Here is an 18,038-nt window from a genome sequence, read left to right as displayed (position 1 = left end):
AACCTTGGATATCCAATCTCTATACGACTCTGATCCAAGTATCGATATAGTCCACATAATTTACTTATCGCTGATTAAAAATAGAAAACAGAATGAAATGAAGGGGAAAGAGTCTGAATAGTATACTCTTGAATTGCAGAATATTTTATCTACAATCAATATTTATTATATCGAATATATTTTCATTGAGATACGAATGAAAAGAATACCATCGATGAAAATCGCAGAGATGTTGAACTGAAGAAGATTGAAGATTTTATAAATGCAGTAAGTTTTAACTATGTTTGATTTCACCTTACGTTCCTAAAAATTGAGGATTATTTTTGGTGCAGTATTTTTATCCAATCGTCAAAAACTTCATTTTCATCTGTAATTTATTTTGTAATGAATTCTTATTCGGAGAAGATAGGTCAGGTATTTTAATCATTTTCACTGTCAAAAGTTTGATTCTACAAGAACACAATATATGTATACAGAAGTATAGTCTTCTCTTTACCTGTCTTTATGGAAAAGGAAGAATTATGTGTGGTGTTGGATGCAGAGAGAAAAATTCGTCTTAAATCTCTTGATAACGTCAGATAATAATATCAGTTTTCCATCTCACATTTCTCTAATCAAATTAATTTATCAGGATATTCTTCATTGTTACTTGAAATCGAAAAAAACATTTCTCATACTTGTGTTTTTTCCGTTTCAATTTTTTTATTAAATGGTTAGAAAACGTTAGAATAATATAATTAGGGGTATATAATTTGTTTTATGTTGTAATTTATACGAAAATAGGTTCGCTTTCTGGGTATCAATATTTATTATAAACCATCGCTTGAATAGGTAGCAAACAATCAAGAATTCGCCTCGACCAAGATACATGAAACATTATTTTGTAAGTATTAATTAATTAGTCGTCCGGGGTCCAGATCCGGGAAGGTCGGAATCTTACTGTAAACCGGGTGATCGTCTAAAATGAGCCGACGTTGTTAATGGACCCTCTTCTGCAAATCCAGCAATCTCTTGTGGGACTATAGCAGACTCTTCGACTCCGGTACAGGGTCGACACATGCACTCAAGAGGTGCCTTGGTAATCACCTAAAACAGCAATATTGTTGTTGACAAAAAATAATTTCATAACTTAAGAGTAAAAAGTAAATCAATACATAGGTAGGTATACGCAGTGCATTCGTTCTACAAATCGAGCAGTTAAACACTGCGAAAAATTATCGCTTCTACTCATTAATGGTGCAGATTTTTTGGAGTCGGTAGACTTACTATTGAAAAATTTCGGTTCGTGAAATAATTTCAAATGCTATTTAATTTAAATAATTTTCTAACATATTTTATCTAGCTGCGTGTTCAGAATCTGTCAGTGCATATTCGAAGCTGGTGCGCACGGTCCGATTCCGTGCGTTCCCTACTCCAAAATAAAAACAATATGGCAGTACTCGAAACACTAAGAATCTAAGTTTGGATAACAATAATTTTTTCCTGTATTTATCTCTCGACATACATCTTTGAATGTTTCTTAAACAGTGTACAAGCACCTCGTGATACCTGCGACGAACTTATAGCTGTGTTTAAATCGCTAAAATCTCACCACCTTTCGGAATTTTCTTTCGCCTGGTTTCGCTTTCGGACAGAACAGCGACACGCTCGCTTCTCTCTCGCCGCTCTCTTGACAGCACATGCAGCTTCTTTCCATTTGCCAAATTTTCGAACCTGACACCTACGATATCAGGTATTATTATTATTGTTTAATTATTTTTAAACTACGATAATCTGTCACCCTTCAACTGTTTTTACTTCACCTAACGTATCATTATCCACAAATCTTGAGAGTAACCACTATGTGTATATCTGTTTACTTATGTATACAGAAGTGTCAATTCATTCTTTGGTAATTACGATCCTCTATATTTTTTCATTTATTCAGTTCATGAAATCTACAGGACCCGAAGACACTTAAGTTTTTAAATTCTGAGGTTTACCCAATTTTTTTTTACCATTATTGCACTGCAATTTACTTTCAATCATTTTTAGGTTATTTTTAGAATTTAAATGTTATTTTGACGAATAATAGAATGTGGATGTTTTTCTTACTTGTAAGTAGCTGCTGCAACGACCAGTGCATGCAAAACTTGGTATTGGTTTTGGAAAACAGCCTGGATAGCGCAGAACGTGTATTACGGGAGTCACTTGACACTCATCCACCCCTGCGATTGTAGAGACGTTTCCACAAAGTAGAAACATCAGTGTAGCCAGTAGAGCTGTTGTGTAAGTAAATTGACATTATTTTTCACTACTCTCAACACAATATTTAGCTATTTTCTATTACGGAAATATCACACTGTACAAATTTATGACTAACTTGTCTTTATTTATTGTCTTAACTATACTTCTAGCTTTGATAGCGCAGTTCGTGAAGCTTGTGCAAAATCTACTGGATTTTGCCGCAGTGGCTAAAATTTCAATCGTTTTATAGCTTAGTTTTAATCACTGCAAATTAATCTGTTGAATTTATTCACTCAAATTTTCTTAGGTACGAAAGTCATAATATATCGATCACAACTTCACCAAAACTCAGATTACAATGTTTTAGAATATCTCAGAGATGAAAATCATTTTTATTACATAACAATTTTTTCATTAATGATGCTCTAGATTTCACACTTCATTTCCAAATACTACTCACAAATCATATTGAGATTGCGCAGACTGTTTCTGCATTTCATTGAGTCCATGGATTTCTGGTAACTCTTTAAATAAATTGATTAAACGCTATTCAATGTCATAATGATGAAAGAACTTTGATATTCAAGATAAGTCTTTTGGACACTAATTTTGATTGAAGAACAAAGTGAAACGACACGTAATTCATTGAAATTAACGTTGTTAGTTGGTTTGTCAAAGTCTTCTCGTTATTTAACTTACCAAACTGACAGAAAAATAGGTTTTCAGTGCGATACATTTTTAGGCTCTGCTAGCAAACCACTGTGGCTATTATTCTTCGGTCGTGGCTTTTTATACCCCACAGTTAGCTCCGTTCAGCCCCTACTTTGTGACGCCACTCCCTTATAGAGGGGGGAAACATCTGTTGCCTAAAACTATGCTTGCCAATACCCTGTATATAGTTGTTATACATCCCTATAATATGGAGACCTTAGTTTTCTCATGCTAAAAATTAGTATTCTTCTGATTTCTCTATAATTCAGTTTAATTCACGAGAAATAAACTCACCTCATTTAATCACAGTTTTCAAGAGTAAGAAATTTACATGGAGGATGAAAAACTGTAAGTATGCAGTGGCGTAAAGTATAAGTGCAGTTCAGTCAAGTGTGAGGTTCTCAAAAACATCTAAGTCTATAACTCCACCAAAAAATCGACTATTTTAGTTCTGTTAGTTGAGAACCTTCTTAGCCACTCACAAGAGACGTATCGCTGGACACCCTATGGAGCAGCACGAAAAAACAACGTCATATAATGCTTTTTCATGGTTCACTCTTAGCGATTGAGCCAAATAACCAGGGAAAATCTATTGTTGACCTATAAAGAGCAGTTCATATTTCAAACCGATTTTGGGCTTAAACAGTTTTTATTAACTCATTTATTTCCTTTTTTGCTGATGCGGCACGGGGGGTTAACTCCAAAACCATAAATGTAATAGCATTCCTTGAGTTGTCTCATGTCTTGGCCGTTGCAAAATATTTAATCGTCTACACGTTACTGGCAGAAATCCAGTTTATCAATTTTGGTGGTCCTTTGGTTTATTATATTTCTCAAGATATACTTATATCAATGATCCCCTATTTAGAGAGCTTCTTCTTTTGTGCAATACGCTACGGTTGTAGTGCAAAATTGAGCTATTTTATTTGTGTTAATTTCTGGTCAACAGTTCCACATTCCAATAATTCTTTGAATACACACAATTTGGATTAGTGGTGAGTGCAGAAAAATTTTTCATCTAATACATTTAAAAAAAAAAACTTCATCTAAACATCAATGTATATAACTTGAGTAATTAGTTGTTAGTAATTTGTTGACAACAATAATTATTTTTTCTTATTACATGTATTTGAGTCTCATTATGATTCAGCAAATTCAATTGATAAATACGACAATAATTCTTTGCACATTCAATGCGTGCTAGTCAGTTTTAAAGTAAGTAGAAATTAATATGTTTTCTTCTACAAGACGAGAGACTTGATGATGAATTGAATGCTTTTCCAACATTTGCGATCATTCGATTTATATATGAATTAAAAAATTTAATTTTTTCAGTCATACGCGGTAGTCAATAAGCAGAAGTCTTAAATCACACTATTGTTGGCAGATTGAGCTAATTCAGAATTCTATATGTATATCAATACCATGTTCAATATCATTACTACGTTCGATATCATTCAGGAATTCACTATAAATGATTATTATTAACTGATCAAAGGTTTCAGGTAATATTAATATCTTGAAATATTTAACGACTCGGAATATAGGCCATGTGTGAATCAAATTTATTGCAATGATTCAGCCAAACTTAATGACGTACGTATAATTCAAAGTGAAGTTGAAAAAAACGAGAATATGTATATTGGAAAATTGTATTTTATTCGCATTATTAAATACAAGCGCAGGGTTTCGTTGAAGAACAAGGTATTTCAAGTCATAATGTTTATATTATATAATCAATAATGATACAGTATTGGATTGTAACAAAAGACGACGATTATTGGTATAAGCATGTAGTCCAAGTCAGCAAATCACGAAGTTCTATCTTGCGAAATCCCCGCATTTGTAGCATTTGCATTCGGCTGGCTCTCGTAGCTTGATTTCCATGGAACCACCTTCTTCGCTGTCCAATCTAACACCATCTGCGTCATAGCAATGATCCAGGAAAACATCTCGCTCTTTTAGGTAACTTTCACGACAGCAGAAACATTCCTAAATAACACACAATAGAAGAAAAATTAGTTTGGCTATAAGGAGAGTGGATATCAATCTAACTTTGATCTCGCTTTATTTTTATCACAAAGTTATTGAAGCAACCTATCAATAATTACTATACTTTTTTTGTTTCGGTGTACCTTTAAAAATCCTGTGGTGGAGACGACGCTTGGCTGTACCTGCGAATTACAAAATCCCTCGCATTTTGTGACCGTAATATCACCGCCACACGTTCTTTTCAAACGTCCCAGGTCGTCATACTCGTCTGTAGTAAAAACATATTACCAAATGTAATTTGAAGCTTATTTAAGCGTTTCAAGTTTTACCTTTAGTTACGTGAATTTCTGTTTGCAATGTCTCACAATTCTCATCTCCTGACAGCTGAGCGATTACATTACTTTTAAAAAGTGCCATAATGGCTAGTAAAAAAAGGACCGACTTCCGCATTATTTAACTTATTTCAACTGTAATAAGATTATTTCTAAGATGTCCTAGACTCGCGTGCGCTGCAATAAGGTTTTCAATGAGCTTTGTCAACGTTTAGGGTCAAAGTGAGGAGACGAAATACGAGAGGAAAGCTTTTATACATACTTTTCCCACCCCTGACATTACACGTTGGGGAGTAAACCACCCACTGTGTCTTGATAGCCTAGTCGATCCGAAATCACTTCCAACTACATACAGCTCGAACGTTTTTTTTTTATTCTTTTTTTTAATTCTTTTTCTTTGTAATACATCAGTTTATTCGTATAGAGATACTTTGCATTATCCACCTAATGCTTTTTTTATGTTATGTTCCCCAGTAGGAGGTACTATCTGACATTCCATAGCAAATCAGAGTTTTACTATACTAAGTATAGAAGCCTTGTATAAAATTGTCAGCTATAACAATTGTAAAAGATGTAAGGACTGGAATGAAATTATTTTTTTATCATTATATACTTGACAAAATTTAGTGTCTTTAGTACGTCTGTTGCAATTGAGTATCTGGATGCACGCACAACCTAAGTTAACTTAGGCATTGATACAAGTTTTACGAAAGTTGAAAAGCTCTAATGAGCTCGTGTTTCATATCACAATACCTCGTTGGCAAAGTATCAATGTCGGAAGGTAATTATTTTAGCAACCTGCAGATGCATACTAAACTTCACGTCGTCAATAAACAATCCAAAACAATCACTTGGATCATTCTTAGGTGAAAAACGTGGAATTTCGTGTTAAATTTATTTTCCCTTACTATTCACAGTATTTCTAACTTTCATCTCATATACATGTATACAATTTAGTAGTCAAGAATAATTTGAATAGTTTTCATGAAAATATCATTCTAAATCCATTGAATTAATCATGACCAGAGCTAAGAGATGTGATCTCATAAATCTATGTATAAAAAAAAATTTTCAGAATGGCTGAATTTTTAAAATCGTATAAAATCCATCATTTTTATTGTCAACTTCTTATGATATTATTAATACCTGTTCTTCAAAGAACGTAATTATCCATCAACACATTATCAATTATCTTCTGTTTAGGATGCAGTCTGCTAAAAATTCCCCTAATTAATTTGTTTTCTTCAAATATTATTTGTCGGTAAATTCCAGAAAAAATTCAAACAATACGAAACACTAAAATAGTTTGGTTCTATTTTGTTTATTTTTTCCGTAAAAAAATTGACAGTATTACAAGCGCCAAATATTGGCCTAGATATGATGTGATTAGTCCATTAGATAAATTAATTTCAGCATTCAATGATCATCCCGTGTATTTCCTGGACAATTATCTTTCAAATCATCTACATCGTCATATGCTGCCCCGCACCATATGCAATAAAAATATTGATCTCTTAGGTATTTGGTTAAAATTTCTAATTTTTCACTAGCTGGGATCCTGTTGTGATCATCTTCATTTTCATCTTCATCCTCTTCACTTGATTCCACTGATTCGTTGTTTTCAGAGTCTTTTTTCTCTTCTTCCACTATCGGCCAGTACCAAATTTCTACAGGTTTGTCAATATTATTTTGATTATCTAGCTGCTCGCAGCTGTTTTGACTTCTACGTAAATCAACCTCTATCATCTGCTCGGTTTTTCTCTGTGAAATTCTTCCTCGAAAATCATTGGCGTTAAAATTATCCTCTTTCTTCTTCCCATTTTTTGTTGCCGACGGTTTTTTCTTCGGTGCTCTGCCTAAGCCCAGCCTATTTGTCTTCAGATCAATCGAAATTGGCTCGCATATTCCACTCTCCTTTTTTCCGATTCCTTGCCCAGGTGTGTATCCCATTTTCTCCAATAATTTGAAACCTGAATATAAGTAATAGTGGATATAACAGTTTCGAAAATAGTTCAAGTAGGATATTTGTCTAGCTCCAAGTGTGCAGAAATATAATTACAATGATTTGAGCTTGACCTTTATTGTCACTAGTGATGGCAGATGCTAGTCCTTTATCTCTCGTTTCCTGTTCTATGACCCGTACAGACACATTTTTTTCCTTTAATCGAGCTTCAATCTCTGCCTTCTTTTTTAAAAGATCTAATTCCCGTTGATCTGCGCGACGACGAGCGAGAATTGGAGTGCAGTGTTGTTCGGTAGCAAGGAGAAATTTATCAGACATGTAATCTTCATCATCGGACATGATTTATTACCTACCTGACAATTGAATACAGATAAGTAGAAATGTAAAAAATTCGCAACCACGTTGAAGACTAAACCATTATTGTGACAGATCTGATGAGTTAACATAACGTACAGATATAAAAATTAATTAACAAGCGAGGCTCAAGATGGTCGTGACAAAAGTTCCCTCATATGTAATACCATAAACACTTAAATTTCTTCGATTCTTCCCCTTTCTTTTCGTTAATCTTCTGTCAACTTGCTTTTGAGGTTATCTTCAATTTCTACTGATGATGATTTGACCAAGTTATTCAAACGATCTTGTCACAGGATATCTTCCAAAAAATTGTACTCGCGCTTCTCCATTTGCACGCAAGATTCGCCTAGCCTCGCATTCAGATTGATTGAAATACTTTCAGAATATCCATGTACGATGAACTCGCTCCGGTTTATGTGGGAAATTATGCATACAAATGGTCATGTGATATTTTAATAAGACGTACGTCACACATACACATGTTCAGACGCAGATACATCCGACGGTCGATAAACGGAAGAAACACCGGAATCGGAATTCGGACTGACTCTCAAGGAACAAAGGGAATTCGGACCACTGTGTTTCCGCAGTCCACCCGTGTACAATATTTTGTCTTTCAATTGTTTATTTAATTGCTTGTGTAGTCTCTTATTCCCATACGTGAAGCGTAGAGAACTCCGAAGGCGATGCGATCAAATCACTAATACCATCACTACCGAGTAAAGTTCACGGGAGTTCAACGCAATTGTTGAGAGAGCGAAAAAAATATTTCTGATTCTGTGTGTCTGTAGAGCAACATCTCGATCTCGAGACATCGGAGATTTCGCGTAATTATCGTGTTAAAAAAGTGCTTTCTACAACTACACCTTCGTCGCTGACCCCTTGAACGTTCGCCGTGTGTTACTTACGTTGCATTACCATGTTGAAACTGTGCCTGACAAATAAATTATATCAAATCTTAAAGTAACAAACACCGTTCACTGTTCCGTGTTTTAAGTAAAGTATTTTCGTCTTGATACCAATAACGCAGAGCTGCTGCGAAAGTCGAGTGTGATTAAACTTGGGTGATATAATTTGACAAGCGTAACACAATACGCCTAGCGAGTTCCTACCGAGTGATGATTGTCCGTTTTTTATGCCGAGTTATGGCATGCTATTGTTAACGCCGATGAACCCTACGAGCCAGTTTAACAGCTATTTTCGTTGTGTGGGCGTGTGCAGCTTCTATCCACACATGGACTCGAACCATGGTACATGGTATCCGAAATTTTTCGAACATACAGCTTAAAGACCTTTCACCTTAAACGAGTTGATAATGTTATTGGGCGATAAGTTTCAAGCCATCTGGATAGGCGAATGAACTGAGAAAAAGTGACATTGACGTTTATGTAGTGGTGTACACAATATGAAGATCAATATTAATCATTGTAAAAATAATTGACGAGGATATAAGCTGCTGGAAATCTTATCGTGCATCCAAATGTGAAATTCCAAAATTAACACCAAACTAAAATAATCTCAACGCTTTGATGAAGAAAGTGTTCAACGTACGATTAACCTACTGCCGTAACCACTAGCCAATTAATATATTTCTCATAGTTATATCCGTTAAATAAAGTTTACAATAGGTTATGGTTATAGCTAGTGGGGGTTGGATTCAAAATGCTACTTATTCGCCGACCCCGAACAATTCCAACCTGAACACTAGTAACACGCCAAACAACAAGATGGCTGCTAAGGCAGTTTTGATTTGTCGGGCAAATTCCCATCCATTTCACGAGCGCACCGTTTCGCTCGAACAACCGGTTAAAATTGGTCGTTCCGTGGCGAGAGCTCGAGCTACGCCGAACAATGCTATATTCGACTGTAAAGTGCTTTCGCGAAATCACGCCTTGCTCTGGTACGAGGCTGGTAAATTTTATATGCAAGATACCAAGAGTAGTAACGGAACGTTTATCAATAGCCAAAGACTTAGCATAGGTGGCGAAGAATCAGGACCCAGGGAGGTGTGCTCTGGTGATATTGTACAGTTCGGAGTCGATGTTATGGAAAACACGAGGAAGGTTACTCACGGATGTATTGTCGCTACTTTAAAATTGTACCTGCCTGACGGTAAAGAAGCTAAAGCTAGCGTTAGCACGTCGGTTGCGAGTCCTACGAGCAGTGTATCCCTGGAGGATTTGTACAAACTTAATCAATTCTTGCAAGAAGCTAACAGACGGGAAGAGGTCCTTAACGGCAAACTTCATCACCTCCAAAGACTGGTAGAAACGACAAGACAGGCAGCCGATCAATCGTGGAAAGCTTTGATTGACGAGGACCGTCTATTATCGCGTGTCGAAACTGTCGAGAGTCAGCTAGTTGCTTATTCGAAGAATTTTACAGAGGATAAGATAAGGAATGAGCTTGTTAAACTCCAAGAAGACAAAGCACAGTATCAAACAGCGGCTAAGGAAGCTTTGCAGAAAATATTGCAGGAGAAGCTAGAGGTGACACAAAAGTTTGCCAATCTTGAAAGGCAGCTTAACAATACCGAAGATGAGTGTCAGAGTTTGCATGAAGTATCCAAAACTACGCAGGCTGAGCTACAGGAACTAGCAGCTAAGTATACCGAGGCCCAAACTAAAATAAGCGAATTTTCTAACAAATTGGTAGAGAGCGAAGACAAGATGAAGGACTTGGTAGCTCAAGCTGAACAAGAAAAGAAGGGACTGCTAAAAAGGATCAAGGATCAGGCTAGAGTGGAGAAAATCTTGCAGTCAAAACTTAGGGACTTCAGGTATGACTCTACTACCATTCACGAGAAAGTGACTGCACTTAGAAAGCACCTCAAGACTCTGCAAGATATGAATTTGGACCTTCTTACCGACGAGACCCAGCTTGCCGTTAACAATATATTGTACAAAACAAAGCTGATGTCTATAGAAGACTTTGATTATAATGAGGAGTCTAATTCTTACGTGAACAAAATTGAGCATGACAATCAAATTAACTCAAACTCTTGCAACAAGAGCAATATCGACGTATCATTGTCAGAGATAGATAAGATTGTAGGGTGCATCCTGGACCCACCTTCCAGGAGAACCCTGGTCAATGGAAACGCTAATTTAGATAATTTAGACACCAGCGTAGAGTCTGACAATAACTCTGAGGTTAGCGAAGACGCTTGTACCACCACCAGCGACGATGGCAGCGAAAAATCAGTCGTCGAAGTGAAGAGAACCAGCGAAGAAAACAGCACACCAACTAAAGCTGCCAGTCAGCCAGCTAGATTATTAGAGGTGAGATTTGCTTGCGAAGAAAATGGCGAACCTTTAGAGGTTCATTATGATCCTGTTGAACAAACCGGAGAGGAGTCCGAGGTTTCGAGTTTGACATGTGATTCAAAGGATATTAAAAATTCAGCAGAAAGTGAATTCGAAGACATTGATAAATCTTTTGAAGTATGCGATAAAGAAAAGAAACGTGAAAATAGTGAGGAGCGTGACGAAGATGAAGAAGAATGCGGCGAGGGTGAACATTTAGATGGAGATTATATAAAGACTTTAAAACCGATATCGAAAAACGAGTCTGCACAACAAAGTTTACAGTCTAAGGAATATACTCTTCAAACTTTAATTGGCTCTTTGGACTCCTTGAAGGATGAAGATAACTATGAGGCACAGCAATTAGCTAATAAGGAGCTGGACGACCTTAGAGAATGGCTGATTCACGAGTCTAATGAAACTGTAATAAGTAAACTAAAGGAGTTGTATTATCGTGCTAAAAATGAGACTCAACGGATTCAAGAAATAAACGAAGAACTTGTCATTCTTAAAGAAAAGTGCAACGCTTGTACAGAAGAGAATACAGAACTAGTTAAAGGATACGAAGCTCTTAAAGCTCAGTGTGGAGATCTGTTGAATGTTACCTACACAGTTCCCATACAATACGTTGCACCAATTGCAATAGCATTTTTATGGATGCTGTTTGAAAAAATATTCTAATGTTCTCTAACTCTGTACATAGTTATTGTTCATACTATTATATTTGATTTTTTATGATGTCACATGTTAAGCATATTATTATGAGATATAGTATAAAGTAATTATGATAATAACAATAATAATAATAATACCAAGCATTACACGATACTCCAGCATATTGTTTCGGTTGCAATTGAGAACCTTTTTTTATACGAAAAGAAAACAAACATAATAAATAAATTAACAGTGTACATATATACATATATTATATTTAACTCTAAAAGTCAAGGATGTGAAGATAAGTTTATTCGCTTCCATTATTAGTAAACATTGAATGGAAGCTCAGCATCTTACCATTTCAATTCAAGAACCAGAAAGAAATCAAATATTTATATTATTTTACTTCTATTTATATCCTTTACATCTTCAGTACACATAAAAACATTCAAGCATTGTGCCAATTCTTCGGAGTTGGAGATGTGTTAGAAAAATATATAGACAATACTGACGTACCGTATAAAAAATGAATAACCACTTTGCCAATTTCAATACCATATCGTTTTTAACGTATATAACGTATTTCTACACTGAAAAAAAAAAACGACATGCAAATTTATCGTATGTATCATTGATTATTATGCATTTTCATTTGCAAGTAATCGTAATAATGTATATTGGTAAATAAAATAACTAGAATGCAAAATTTTTTATAACTTAGCACGGAGAATCTTTTATACTCAAACTAAGTGAATATTCAGGAAAATTCAAACATTTATGCAAATATGTAAAATTTATTCTCTACTGTACTAGCAGATATCACGCACTGAATATTGCCTGTGGAAAGCACTTGGTTCTGTTATATGTTAAATTTTATTGTAATAAATACATTAATGCAATGTTAATTGTTAGCTGGTAATTATGTTCTTGTTATTTAAATTTTCACAATATGGTTTACAGAACACCTCAATGTGGTATTGATCAGTATGGGCCTAGAGTTATTTTCATATTGGCAATAAATAAAATAATGGTCTCTCTTAATTATTCGTCGTTTATAGTAGATTAAAAATTTATTATATTTTCTTATCATGTTAGTTTTTGTAGTGTGCCATTGATTAATTCGATTCTTTCCATTTTGCAAAAAATAACTGAAAGATGTTGCACTATCTTTCCAGCGTAAAATGCAGCATGCTGTAGAATGAAACCAATTTGGAAGGTTTGAGATAGAATATGACGATAATAGTTATTAAATTCTGTACATATTTTGTTGATATAATATTAATACCTATGTAACAGTCATTATACAAAACGAAATAAAATTAAATTAATTGAAATTTTATTAATCCGTCTTACTATATCCTCTTGCAATTTGCACTGTGCTATCGCTTTCAATGTCAGCTTGAGCAACCTTTAAAGTCAATTATTAGTCCTAATTAATTCTAGGAAGCATTGTTTTTTTAAGCTAGATATGAAATTAACTTGGATAAAAATGCGTTGAGCGAAATTTTTTTAATCATATACCTCTTCCATGTAATAGTTAAAAGTACAAATTAAGTATATGTATAATGAAACTAGTTGAAAAGTAATGAGGGATTAATTTTTTGTTGTAAGTAGTATAAATTTAATTATTGTATTGCATATAGTATACAGAAATTTATATCAATACTTTGTGTTTAATTTACAGTCATGGATACCTAGCTGGTTCTAGTTCACTGAGTTATAACTAAAATCATAAGGACTTCCAATGCCATGCGGGCAATAATATTCTTGACAATAACTGGAATGTGCCGAAAACACTAACACATGGCAGGTGGTTCCAGTTCTAACGGAGATTCTTCTCCAAGTCGAGTATGTAGAGATTTTCTGCGCAACGTTTGCCACAGAGGGAAGCGATGTAAATATCTTCATGAAAGATCAGAAGATGACCCAGCAGACGAATATACTTTTTGTCATGATTTTCAAAATGGGATTTGCAATTGGCCGGGATGCCGATTTTTGCATTGCACCGAAAGTGAAGAAAAACACTTCAGAGCAACTGGTGAATTACCACCGCGTATTTTATCGAATTTGAAATGTAACAATGACAAATCCGAACTACCGTTATGCAAGGATTTCATCAAAGGCAGCTGCCAAAGAGTCAATTGTAAGTACAGGCATTACAAGAAGGAAGAACCACAGCATCCTATGGTCCCTCCGCCCCATCATACCGTTACGAGACCTCAACATAATTTTAACGGTGTCAGTAATGGCGAAAATCGAAGATATGAAGAAGAAAGAAGGTAATTTACTTGACAGTTGGAATTTAAGATTCAAAATAAGTATTAAGGTTGAAAAATGCATTTGACAAGCAACTCTTTCATTGGTCTACCATAGTTATTTCTTAATTGATCAGTAGTTGCAGTGTGAAGAGATAATGTACTCTGACTGAGCAGAGAGCTAAAGTAGGTTCATGCATATAAATAGACATTCTATTACATTAACTATCACACTGGCTGCCTTCTATCGTGGATAGAACATGTTGCTGCTATTTAGATGAATCATGCATTAGACATGCATTGTAAGCATCAATCATATACATACATCTGACTGCGGTATATTCTGTAGCAAACAAGCAAAATTAATGATCAAGGCTATTTTTAAACTGATCTTTTTATCACTACCTCTGTACACGTAAATATTTACAAAGAGGATATCAAATCATACTGTACAGCTTTGGTTTCTTTGTTTCTGGTTTTTCTTCTTTTCAAGAAACTATCAATTTTTGAAATGTAATAAACCACAGATTATAATTGTTTATATATCATAGTTTTTATTGATGAATATGCTTGATTACCAGCTACCACTGGCAGATGGAGGACCCGCATCCACTGGTCCACAATAATGGCTACAATCCTTCTACGCATCCGCCTGATTATTTGGGGCCTCCTGAAGCAAAACGACGAATTGTCTCTGGAGAAACTATCTTGCATTTCGAAACGTCACCTCTGGTAGGACAGCATCCAACCCAGCCTGTAACTTCTAGCTATTACTATCCTGTAATCCCCAGAAATGAAGCTAGAGCTTTTAATCTCGAAGATGAAAATGCATTGCTGAAAAAAAAGATTGAGGAACTAAAAAAGCAGGTAAAGTTCGCAATATAATGTAATACAACTTTGTGGTGTTGGTCAAGTTTCTGTTTCATAGCTGTTAAAAGAATTCAGGCTTATCAATTTATAGTGAAACTGAAAAAATGACTCATGGAACATTAAAAAATTGGTTTTAAGCAACTCAATTATAATACAGAGTGACTTTGTTTTATCAAAAATGTCGTTTAAAGTTAATTCTATACTCTTCAAATTGCAGGTCAACGATTTAACAGCGACAAATGAATTCCTACTGGACCAAAATGCACAACTAAGAATGTCTGGTAAAAGGACAACTAATGTAACTGCTGTAACAGTCCCAGCAGTTACGATAACAAACACTGTACCTCCATCTCAAGCTCCAACACCTCAACAGATGGTTAATGCTGCTGTAGCAGCTGGAACACTGCGAACTGTTACAGCTAGCGTTGCAACTGTTCCTGTGAGCATAGCAACAGTAACTCCTGTATCAATCGCTGCTGTTTCCATGGCACCGGTGTCTATTCCTCCACCGATTGTCACGATGGCTCAACAAACTATTAGTATGAGTGGTTCGGGTCCTCAGCCTACCAACCAACAAGCACCGAACGCTCAGCAACCAACAAACTTACCACTATCAATATCTGGTCCAACCGCACCACTCGTTTCTTATCCAATTATGACACAAGAACTGAGACCTGTCTTACAATAAAAGATTATTCTTTTATAGAAGTTAAAAAAACACCAACTCATTTAAATACTGTATTACGGAGCCTACGATCAAAACCATGATTCGTAACATCCCAGCTAAAACCGTATAAAATCAAAAGATTAGATGACTCTTGACCCGGCTAGGTGGGTAGTAACGGTCAAGAACGCAGCTGCTTTGTGGGGGGCCATTTCTGTTGTGTCAAAACAAATAGGTAGACAGATGTATAACATCCCATCTGATAGTGAAAATGTACATAGATTTTGTTATTTTACTTATAAAATTTTTGGTTTAAGACATTTTGCGCGCAGCTTTTTACCTGGTGGAGTTTTCAAAAATGGCACCAAATTTAGCCAACCTCTTCCATAGCATCCCAGTTCAATTATTTAAAATCCTTTTGTATGACTACTGAGGTTACGAAAATACTGTTTTTAAACATTTTTAATACTGACTATAATGCCCAATAAATCAGATGCTGCACTCGGTTGGTCTGATAAAAATTTCTCCTATATCTAGGCAACTTATTTTATCATTTCCAACAAATGGGATTGGCTAAATTTGTTGACATTTTCAAAATGCAAATGTAACGTCTGAGGCGGTGCGATTTTTTTCTGACCCCAATTTAATTACAAGAATAATTTTCAGACGGCATGCTATACGTAATTTTTTTTCTCGTTTGTTTTTTCAGAATGGTCTCGTGGACAGGCGCTGCGCTATCGGTGTATGAAAAACGTGTCATTGGTATTTCAGAACTATCATGTAACTACATTCCGGAAATCAGACAAGATATTATCGAACAGGTCGGCTCAATTTGTTCACATTTTTGAGTTCAGGATCATATAATAGATTTTATACGGTTTTGGCCAGGATGTTATGAGTCAAAAATCATGGTCGTGAGCTGCCGTAATATACGTGTGTTCTACTTATCGTAATGATCAAGAAATATAAGCCTAGGAATAGTTATATTTTATATACAAAAATAGATTGCTATAGGTACTTTTATTGTCCCAGATGCTACTAAACAAAGCTTGCGAAATTTGTTAGCTTATTGGTTGTTTTCCCTCATATTAACGTATCAGGCTTCTTTTCATATTTTCAGTAAGATATTTTTCTTCTTAGAAGTGGTAGAGTGGAGAATTCATTTATCATTGATTGTTAAATGTTTCTGAAGCAAAATATTACATATTTATAGAAAAGAAATGTCTAATTTGATACAAGTCTAGAAATTCCAGACAAATATAATAAATTGTGAAAGATGAACTGTATACCAATCCCGAACAGGTGTAGAGCCTTGAAAGTTATCGTGTGTACTTTGGTAAGTTCGTTGACTGAAGAATATAAAGACAGTTGCCCTAATGGTTTTGGTGTGACAACCGAAAATCGTCGTGCGCTTGCACCCCCTGAGATGTTCCAACGGTAGAGTTGAAAAGTTATTGCAGAACATCAAGAGAGTTGCCGATTTCGACATGATGCTGGCTGTATTCACCTTCCGAGTAACGCAGTCTTCGCAACGGTAAGCCCAAGCCAGTACTTGACCTGTGTGTACTTACCGACTTGTCGGCGATACAAGAAATCAATAATGAGAATAAATTTCTTCCAAAATTCGTAGCAAAACAGTGATTTGATTATAGTACAAGTACCCGAGAGAAGAATGTATACATAGATCATAAATAATAATAGCTCAGATGTAATAATGATGCAGAGGCCAAAAAGTATACATGTAAAGGCGGTCCATGTACGATATTGATATATATGATCCACTTACGATTATTACGTGATGCATACTACAAATTTTATAATTTTCCAAGGGACAAACTAGATCATCTACAATAATACGGCTATAATATGGAAATAGAAGAATTATTCATTGCAAAATGGGATTCTATTCGACACACGCTCGTTGTATTCCATAACATTAATATTCATAATTATTCCAATAACTTTTCATTTGCTATCTCGATCTTGAAGTTTCGTAGGCATAGAATCGAAACGCTGTTTTAGCTAATCGCAAGTGAAGTATCTACGTTGGGTAGAGTAGCAGAATTGTTTTTTGAAAAGTGTTCGTATGGAAAAAATTCAGAGTAACTGTCATACATCACGGATGCACTAATTTTGATCGAGATGAAATGGATGTTCCGTATATGAGACAGTATTTAACGCAGTGTCCTGATTTAAAGACCTAAAAAGGTGATTGTTGGCGATTTTATTTATTTTTTTTTTTTTGATAGGGAGAGATAGAACGAAGCTTTTTAAAACTTCGAGTGTATTTTAACACACGTTTGGAAGGTACGAGCAAAAATTTTTATCATCCAACTGTCGCAGAACGGCAGCGTTATTAGCTGTCCCGGTAACTGAAGAATATATCTTTAGTCAACGGCTGACCATCGAAGGACCTAGCCGCTTGAGTTTGGAATGGGCAGGAAAGATAAAGTGCGTATTTCTTGTCTGATATGTAAAAACTAAAATCATTATACGTGAGCAATCGACGTCAGAAATTAAGTGATACTAGTATTTTTCGAAATCTGCCAAAATGCGTAAAAAAAAATAAAAATGGGCCGAGTGACTGAACGTTGAAGTCCTGTCTCAACCATTTTCTTTCATGAAATTCATACTCCGAATCAAGTATGTACATTAAAATGAACATTAGTCAATGCTGCTAAGTTGTAACCATTTGGGCCTTCCAAT

At 35.3% G+C, this 18,038-nt stretch overlaps 5 protein-coding genes across 9 annotated transcripts; 2 read left to right on the top strand and 3 right to left on the bottom strand.

Annotated features, from left to right (window-relative positions):
- Positions 1–9: 9 nt before the first annotated feature.
- On the bottom strand, positions 10–2,987 carry LOC124181522 (bursicon). 2 transcript variants are annotated; one of them, XM_046568167.1, is made up of 4 exons: positions 2,926–2,987; positions 2,095–2,261; positions 1,592–1,720; positions 10–1,086 (listed from the first exon to the last, which is right to left on the bottom strand). In XM_046568167.1, exons 1-4 carry the CDS (start codon positions 2,960–2,962, stop codon positions 937–939), a joined length of 483 nt encoding a protein of 160 aa, XP_046424123.1. In that variant the 5' UTR covers positions 2,963–2,987; the 3' UTR covers positions 10–936. The 2 variants fall into 2 exon arrangements, with proteins under 2 accessions (XP_046424123.1, XP_046424124.1); XM_046568168.1 differs by having other exon boundaries at positions 1,595–1,720.
- Positions 2,131–16,957, top strand: LOC124181516 (zinc finger CCCH domain-containing protein 10-like). Of its 2 annotated transcripts, XR_006870484.1 has the most exons (5): positions 2,131–2,268; positions 13,228–13,822; positions 14,380–14,665; positions 14,886–15,567; positions 16,042–16,957. XR_006870484.1 is itself a non-coding variant. In XM_046568158.1 (4 exons), the coding sequence occupies exons 2-4, from the start codon at positions 13,347–13,349 to the stop codon at positions 15,354–15,356; spliced, it is 1,233 nt and encodes a 410-aa protein (XP_046424114.1). In that variant the 5' UTR covers positions 2,131–2,268; positions 13,228–13,346; the 3' UTR covers positions 15,357–16,957. The 2 variants fall into 2 exon arrangements, 1 of the variants encoding a protein (XP_046424114.1); XM_046568158.1 differs by having other exon boundaries at positions 14,886–16,957.
- LOC124181523 (partner of bursicon) lies at positions 4,638–5,485 on the bottom strand. Its single transcript, XM_046568169.1, has 3 exons — positions 5,259–5,485; positions 5,073–5,197; positions 4,638–4,929 (listed from the first exon to the last, which is right to left on the bottom strand). The coding sequence occupies exons 1-3, from the start codon at positions 5,377–5,379 to the stop codon at positions 4,759–4,761; spliced, it is 417 nt and encodes a 138-aa protein (XP_046424125.1). The 5' UTR covers positions 5,380–5,485; the 3' UTR covers positions 4,638–4,758.
- LOC124181518 (G patch domain-containing protein 11) lies at positions 6,361–8,619 on the bottom strand. 3 transcript variants are annotated; one of them, XM_046568162.1, is made up of 3 exons: positions 8,490–8,619; positions 7,338–7,577; positions 6,361–7,231 (listed from the first exon to the last, which is right to left on the bottom strand). In XM_046568162.1, exons 2-3 carry the CDS (start codon positions 7,561–7,563, stop codon positions 6,678–6,680), a joined length of 780 nt encoding a protein of 259 aa, XP_046424118.1. In that variant the 5' UTR covers positions 7,564–7,577; positions 8,490–8,619; the 3' UTR covers positions 6,361–6,677. The 3 variants fall into 3 exon arrangements, with proteins under 3 accessions (XP_046424118.1, XP_046424117.1, XP_046424116.1); XM_046568161.1 differs by lacking the exon at positions 8,490–8,619 and adding an exon at positions 7,897–8,020; XM_046568160.1 differs by lacking the exon at positions 8,490–8,619 and adding an exon at positions 7,678–8,005.
- On the top strand, positions 8,852–12,882 carry LOC124181510 (sarcolemmal membrane-associated protein). The gene has a single exon (XM_046568146.1). The coding sequence runs from the start codon at positions 9,213–9,215 to the stop codon at positions 11,565–11,567; it is 2,355 nt and encodes a 784-aa protein (XP_046424102.1). The 5' UTR covers positions 8,852–9,212; the 3' UTR covers positions 11,568–12,882.
- Positions 16,958–18,038: the final 1,081 nt, after the last annotated feature.

This window comes from Neodiprion fabricii, chromosome 4 (genome assembly GCF_021155785.1).
Source record: "Neodiprion fabricii isolate iyNeoFabr1 chromosome 4, iyNeoFabr1.1, whole genome shotgun sequence".
NCBI lineage: Eukaryota > Metazoa > Arthropoda > Insecta > Hymenoptera > Diprionidae > Neodiprion > Neodiprion fabricii.
This window is presented reverse-complemented; position numbering and strand designations above follow the sequence as displayed.